This window comes from Hylobates moloch, unplaced genomic scaffold (genome assembly GCF_009828535.3).
Source record: "Hylobates moloch isolate HMO894 unplaced genomic scaffold, HMol_V3 SCAFFOLD_9, whole genome shotgun sequence".
Lineage (NCBI taxonomy): Eukaryota > Metazoa > Chordata > Mammalia > Primates > Hylobatidae > Hylobates > Hylobates moloch.
The window spans coordinates 60,078,148-60,084,463 of NW_026652284.1; the positions used below are offsets into that span (position 1 = coordinate 60,078,148).

The 6,316-nt window shown below is 46.1% G+C and overlaps 1 protein-coding gene across 3 annotated transcripts; it reads right to left on the reverse strand.

The window, feature by feature from the left end:
* Nucleotides 1-2,141: 2,141 nt before the first annotated feature.
* Nucleotides 2,142-6,286, reverse strand: HEY1 (hes related family bHLH transcription factor with YRPW motif 1). Of its 3 annotated transcripts, none has more exons than XM_032759898.1 (5): nt 5,699-6,286; nt 5,348-5,423; nt 5,142-5,225; nt 4,784-4,865; nt 2,142-3,898 (listed from the first exon to the last, which is right to left on the reverse strand). In XM_032759898.1, the coding sequence occupies exons 1-5, from the start codon at nt 5,785-5,787 to the stop codon at nt 3,315-3,317; spliced, it is 915 nt and encodes a 304-aa protein (XP_032615789.1). In that variant the 5' UTR covers nt 5,788-6,286; the 3' UTR covers nt 2,142-3,314. The 3 variants fall into 3 exon arrangements, with proteins under 3 accessions (XP_032615789.1, XP_032615788.1, XP_058300018.1); XM_032759897.1 differs by having other exon boundaries at nt 5,130-5,225; XM_058444035.1 differs by lacking the exons at nt 4,784-4,865; nt 5,142-5,225; nt 5,348-5,423; nt 5,699-6,286 and adding an exon at nt 4,337-4,454 and having other exon boundaries at nt 2,150-3,898.
* Nucleotides 6,287-6,316: the final 30 nt, after the last annotated feature.

Genomic DNA, 6,316 nt, shown 5'->3' on the forward strand with positions numbered 1-6,316 from the left:
ACTCCAGTTGTAAATGAAATTGGGCCACATTTGGAGCAGTGTTTCAGGTGATATTAGCTCTGAAGTGATTTTAATTATAAATCATCACTAGAAACTAATGAAGGCATCAAAGCTGTGATACTGGTATAGATGGGAAGGGCTGGGGAAAAGTATAACTAGGAGATAAAACATTTCCTGAGGGATTTCAAATTTAAGTAATCTATATTTAAAATACCCTGATTTTAGTGAGTCACAGAGTGGGGCAATGAAAACCTGGATAAAAATCACATCCTAATTTAACTAGACTGAATAAATTGGAAACAATTATTCCTTGGATTTTTAGAGGCTTTTTTAAATACAAGAATTCTGCCCATCTATCTACTTCATCATACTAATTCATGGTAATACATTAAATGAAAATAAATGAGTAATTATTGAAGCCCTTCAAGATTCTTTATAACCAATGATTTATTTTCTTTATAAGGTAAACTTATGCATTCTCTGAAAAAATGTGTTTACACAGGTAGATGTATTATAAATGTACATGTAATACAAAAATATGCTGGCCCTGATAACCCTGGTGTTATTTTTTTCCTAATTGCATCAATTCAGAATAGAAATGGGAGTTTTCCTAAATTAATTTTTCTATACACTATTGGTACATAGTCATACTCCATTCTGCTTCCTAGGAAGCTCACACTCCACCTGCACCATCCTCAGATACTTTTCACCTTGAAAGGGCTTGAAAAGAAACCAGAATATTTCCATGGAAAAGTGTGTAATCTGGAAATGACCGGCCAGGCCTCCCGCTAAAAGAAAAAAAGTACTAACCAGATATAGCTATCATTGATGAGACAACTGCAACATGCTACATGTTTTACAGTTCCACAGCTCTTTCAGCAGAGCCAGCAAATGAGAGGCTTCACTTCTTACCACATTAGCAGCCATCTAAACCTACGTAACAGTAAGAGATAGTCGAAGTACAATGCTGTTCAGTAATGCTGTAATGTCATTGGAAATCGCGGTTGCTAAAATTAAACTGACACTTGGCAGAAATTAGCATAACACTTTCCATCACAGCCTTATGACAGAAAGAGTGTCTGCGTGGCACAGGCAATGCTGAGAGCAGAGCTGTGCATCACAAGAGGGATCAACATCTGAGGCCATGCAGAGAAAGCTTTGAAGGGATTGGAAACCCACAATCACAAAAATGCCACAGTCTCTCATCCCTTCACAGGGACACAGAAGTCGGAGCTCAAATTCAAACTCCAAACTTCTCTTTGCCTTCTGACTGTGTTTTTTCACCAGATGGGAGGAGGAGCTCCGTGTTTGGGCAAAGCAAAGGAAGGCTTTATTTTATCATCTGCTAGCATGAGTTTTCTCCTTCTCCTCCCCACCGCCCTCAGGATCAAGACGAACTCCTTAGGAGCACTCATTAATTGGCAGAGGACTATTTTTAAGGCAATGGGAAGACACTCCTCTCCCCTGGGGCCCAGAATACATCCTCCATGCTGGCAGTGTTTTGTTCTAACCTAAAGCATATGTCAGCTTCCTCACTACACAGCTCAGGAGTCCAATGCAACTAAAGAGTTAAATTCCTTGGAAATAAGACCAGTGAAGACTCCTGGAGCTGTGCAGGTGCAGAATTACAGCCTGCCACTGCTCATCAGGCCACAGATTCCCGTGCCCCTGCACGGGGTCTCAGGGATAGCAACATTTGGGTCTTCTTGTTTTGCCATTTAAAAAAGTCAATAAAAGAAAGAAATTTCCATTCTCTCAGCATAGAAATGAGCACATAGTAGGTACTCTCAGTAAGTATTTGTCAGATAGTCAACACAGTTTTAAAATATTTCATCCAAGCTCCTTTCAACCCCTGTCTCAGTGTGATTTCAGCTTTCCTAATCCACAGATGGCCAGTTTAGGGCCAGATCATCTGACATGAGAGCAAAAGGGCTATGTCCCCTTGTAGGAGGCAGGGCAAAGCTCTGCATTGTAATGAAGTCACCTTATTCAATGGCACGAATTCACACAGTTTAGAAGTCCAAGAATAATGAAACTGGTAAATATACAAGCCAATCAGGCAAAATGAAAACCAAGGAAAGTTTATCTTTTCTTAGCCAAGAAGGGGAAAGGCCAAGGTATGTAAGACATACACCACAGAATACTTTGTTCTTTCTTTTTTATTTAGTCAAAACACATCAGTACAACAGAGGTCAAACCCAGTTCAGTGGAGGTCATTTAACTACACCTGCTAAAAGAATAAACCTGAAAAATGATATTTTATAGCCCAAATCAAATTAAATAAATCAAAGAGAAGGAGGCAGGAAAGCCCTTTTAAACACCTTGGCAACCACAGTTCCATGCACCAAAAGGAAAACTCACATAAAAATTTCCAGTTAAAAGAAAATATGGCAGTTCCAGGAAAATTAGGTTATGCATTTAACAGGTTCCACTGTACTACTCAATTGACCACTTGCACACCATGATCACTTATCCATGTTAACATTTGTGAATTTGAGATCCGTGTGATTAAAAATTCATTGCATTGCTGGGGCTGGTAAATGCAGGCGTATTCTATTCAATTACCTTCAGTTTCCTTTCCACCAACACTCCAAATGAGACCTAACCTATCAGCGGCTCTCTCCTAACTAAATCAGAACTGCCAGTCCTGGCAGATACCAGCAGCTGGTCAGATGGATTCAGGGCCACCAATAGTTTGTACATTCACCTTTCTGCTATAGGAGGCAGAGAATTTACTAGTCTTCTTTCTTGGATAAAGCTGATCATCTGATTTGTCAACGCTTTGTTCAGAAATATAAAATTCAATATAGTTCCCCTCCCCCCAAAAGAATATTATTTATACAACACCTTAATCTGTCAAAATATTAACAAACAGAATCATGTTAACATTAAGCATAGTGGTTTGGAAAATTAATTCTAAAAACAGACCATAACTATACAAGGAGAAAAACAGACTAAAAATACTAAATGTTAAGATTCCCCAAATTGAGGCAAAAACGGAATCATTCTGGTTTACAAAGTAAATTAGGCACAGTACAAACCTATCACAAAGTGTTGGCTTATACTCACTATTTCAATTTAATGTCTTGAACAAAATTTAACAACTAGTTTTTAAAAACTGCTAATACATGACCTGATGAAAAAAAATTAAAAAAGAAAAAAGTAAACCAACAAACCTTTAGTCTCTAAAAAAAATTATCTGAAAGTGTACCTTTTTCCTTTTTACTTTTACTGACGACTTTAAGGTGATGTTGGCAACAGTCCAGCCCAGCTGGGATTTTAAACTTTCCCCTCCCTCATTCTACATCAGTTCTTTAAAAAGCTCCAATCTCCGTCCCCCAAGGTCTATAGGGCTTGCCAAGGTTCGCAGCCTGCGTGGGTGCTGAAGGACTCAGTGCATTGGGAGACAGTAAGTGGAAGGAGCCGAAAGAGAAGGGGAAGGCCGACAGGGAGGCCACTGAGGAGAGCAGAGGCGGCGACAGTTTGGAGGCGGAGGTGACCACAGGGAGCACCGGTCCGAGGCTGCCGCTAGGGGGCGCTCGCAAAGCAGGCGCCTCCGGATGTGCCGAGCCCAGCCTGCCCTGGTGGTGCGGTTCCGTGGGTGAGGCCGTGCTGCCCGCGTTCCCGTGGCCGTTCTGGGGCAGCAACAGCGGGTGCGCGATGTGCGGGTGATGTCCGAAGACGGTGCCCCAGGGAATGTGTCCGAGGCCCGCGTGGGCGCCGCTCGCGGCTTCCCGCTGGGAAGCGTAGTTGTTGAGATGCGAGACCAGTCGAACTCGAAGCGGGTCAGAGGCATCTAGTCCTTCAGTGATGCTCAGATAACGGGCAACTTCTGCCAGGCATTCCCGAAATCCCAAACTCCGATAGTCCATAGCAAGGGCGTGCGCGTCAAAGTAACCTAAAGAACAGAACAAAAGAAAAATCTCAGGGCTTTGCCCGTTTCCCTCATTTCTTCAGTCCCAGAGACAGCCCTTCCTAGCAGATACCTGCATCCCTTAAAACACAACAGTCAAGGGTTCTTCCGAAAGTCTAAATATTTTGGAGTCGACGAAAATCTTTGCATGAATCAACATAAGCAGAATGTGTTTGCTAATGCAAGTTCAAAGCCCAATTAGAAGCTGCAGAGCAGAAATTGGAATTATACCCTACCAGCAGATGAAACTATGTTCATTCCTTTAATGTTTTCCCTCAACAACAACAAAAAATACATCAAGGACAGAGAAACCACAGAGCAGTGAAATTCATTAGACACACAGATGTAAGTTATCATCGCGGAGCTTTTAGGCACTTGGACCTCAGTAAAGCATTTTCCTGCTGGAGAGGCAGACACACAGACCTTGGTCTCCTGTTACGTTTCCTCTACTTAACCACAATACATTTCTTTCCTCAAGAGGCATGTGGCAGCACATTTTTTTTTTTAAATCCCATATACCAAAATAAGACCATATATTGTTTTTAAATGCTTTTTCTCAAAATAGCAATGGACAAATGTGAAAGCTACCTGATCTGAATCAGGGCTGTCACAACTTTTGAAGACCTCACAAATAATAGGTATTTTTCCAAAAGATGCACTAGCTCAATCTGCAGAGGGTCGGGGTGGTGAGTTCACTGGAGAAGATTCTATGTGCATCTGAAAATGTACTGACACGGAACTGCACACACCACACACCGTTCTCTCCCCACCCCCAAAGAAAAATCAGGCAGCTACTGCACCAATCCTGGCCTTCAGCCGCTGCTCACTATGCCAACCACTCAGAGCCCCCACTAGGTCTAGGAGATGTACCTTTCCCTCCTGCCGTATGCAGCATTTTCAGGTGATCCACAGTCATCTGCAGGATCTCGGCTTTTTCTAGCTTAGCAGATCCCTAAAGATGAGAATGGCAAAATATTGATTTGGCACAAGTTCCTTTGGGGAACAACTTAAAATATGCAAACAGATATACAAATATATATGCTTTGTAAATCGTAAAGCATGGACTAAAGCAAAATCAGTTGTCTTCACAAAATATGCTGGCATCTGTGTACGAATTCATCTAGGCACAAGCAACACAGCTATTTTCCAAGGCGGATGAGATTAATGGGGGGAAGATTCAGAAGGTGCAGACAGCTATGCTGAGAGCTTTACCTACTTGCTCCATTACCTGCTTCTCAAAAGCACTGGGTACCAGCCTTCTCAGCTCAGACAAACTGTTATTGATCCGGTCTCGTCGGCGCTTCTCAATTATCTGCAGAAGGCAAGCAAAACAAAGGAAGGCATTACCATTACGACTGTAAATTTCAAAGACAAAAAGGTGGTTATTTCCATTAATCAATAACAAAAATAAAAGGAGAGTGTAAAAAGACTCACTCCTCTCCGTCTTTTTCTGGCCAAAATCTGGGAAGATGTAGTTGGGGACATGGAACCTAGAGCCGAACTCAAGTTTCTGAAGAGAGAAAAAGAACAAACAAAAACTGAAATCGCCGTTAAACGAGGAGAGGTGATCTGAGAGGTCGCCCCCACACCCTCCCCGCACTCAGACTTTTTTTGCCACTTGGGCTGGAAGGCGCCTAGGGGTTCCCTGGCCGCAGGCTGCCGCCAGCCTGCGACGCGCGGAGGTCAGCGCAGGGCACCGGCGCGCCAAGGGTCCTAGCCCGCTGTCACCGCAGCGGGCCTGCGCTCGCCTCCCGCTCTGGCTCCGCTCCGCCGCCGCCAGCTCACCCATTCTCGTCCGCACTCTCCTTCTCCACCTCGATGGTCTCGTCCAGCTCGCTGTCCGAGGAGCTGTACTCGGGGTGAGCTCGCTTCATGCTGGCTGCCGAGGCGATCCAGGGGAGGGTCGGCGCGGCGGGCAGGGAGGAGTTAACTACAGCGGCGCCTCTCCGCTCTCGGCTGCTCGCGTTCCGCACGCACTGATCCCGCTCACGCTTTGCCTCTGGTTAAAACTCAACCATCCTTTCCCACGCTGAGCCCCTTCCCAGGGCCCTGGGGAGGGCGGGGGAGTGGGGAAGGCGGGCGAGGGGGCGGAGAGGCGGGGCGGCAGCTCCAGGGCAACAGCCGCCCCCCGGCCAATCCGGTTTCTCGCGCCGCTGATTGGCAGCTGCTCCGGGGACGGGCGGGAGCGAGGCCGAGGGCGCGAGCGGACCGCGCCCCCGCCCTCCGCGCCCGCCCCTGCCCGGCGGCGGTGCGTCGGCTCCGCGGGGGCTCTGCCCGGCCTGCACTCAGGGGAAAGAGGAGGCGCGGGCGGCGGGGAGGCGCGGGAGGCCGGGCCGGGACACAAGCCCGCCGGCGGCCGCGGCTCCTCCCTGCCCCGCGCGCCCCGATTGGCCTGGCCGCGCG

Bases quoted from the DNA above. Each gene is read 5' to 3' on its own strand.
- HEY1 (XM_032759897.1), bottom strand. From the start codon at position 5,787: ATGAAGCGAGCTCACCCCGAGTACAGCTCCTCGGACAGCGAGCTGGAC. The intron at 4,866-5,129 runs GTAGGTAAAGCT...TCTCATCTTTAG, and splicing joins AGAAGCAGGTAATGGAGCAA to GGATCTGCTAAGCTAGAAAA. The intron at 3,899-4,783 runs GTACATCTCCTA...TCTGTTCTTTAG, and splicing joins GCATACGGCAGGAGGGAAAG to GTTACTTTGACGCGCACGCC.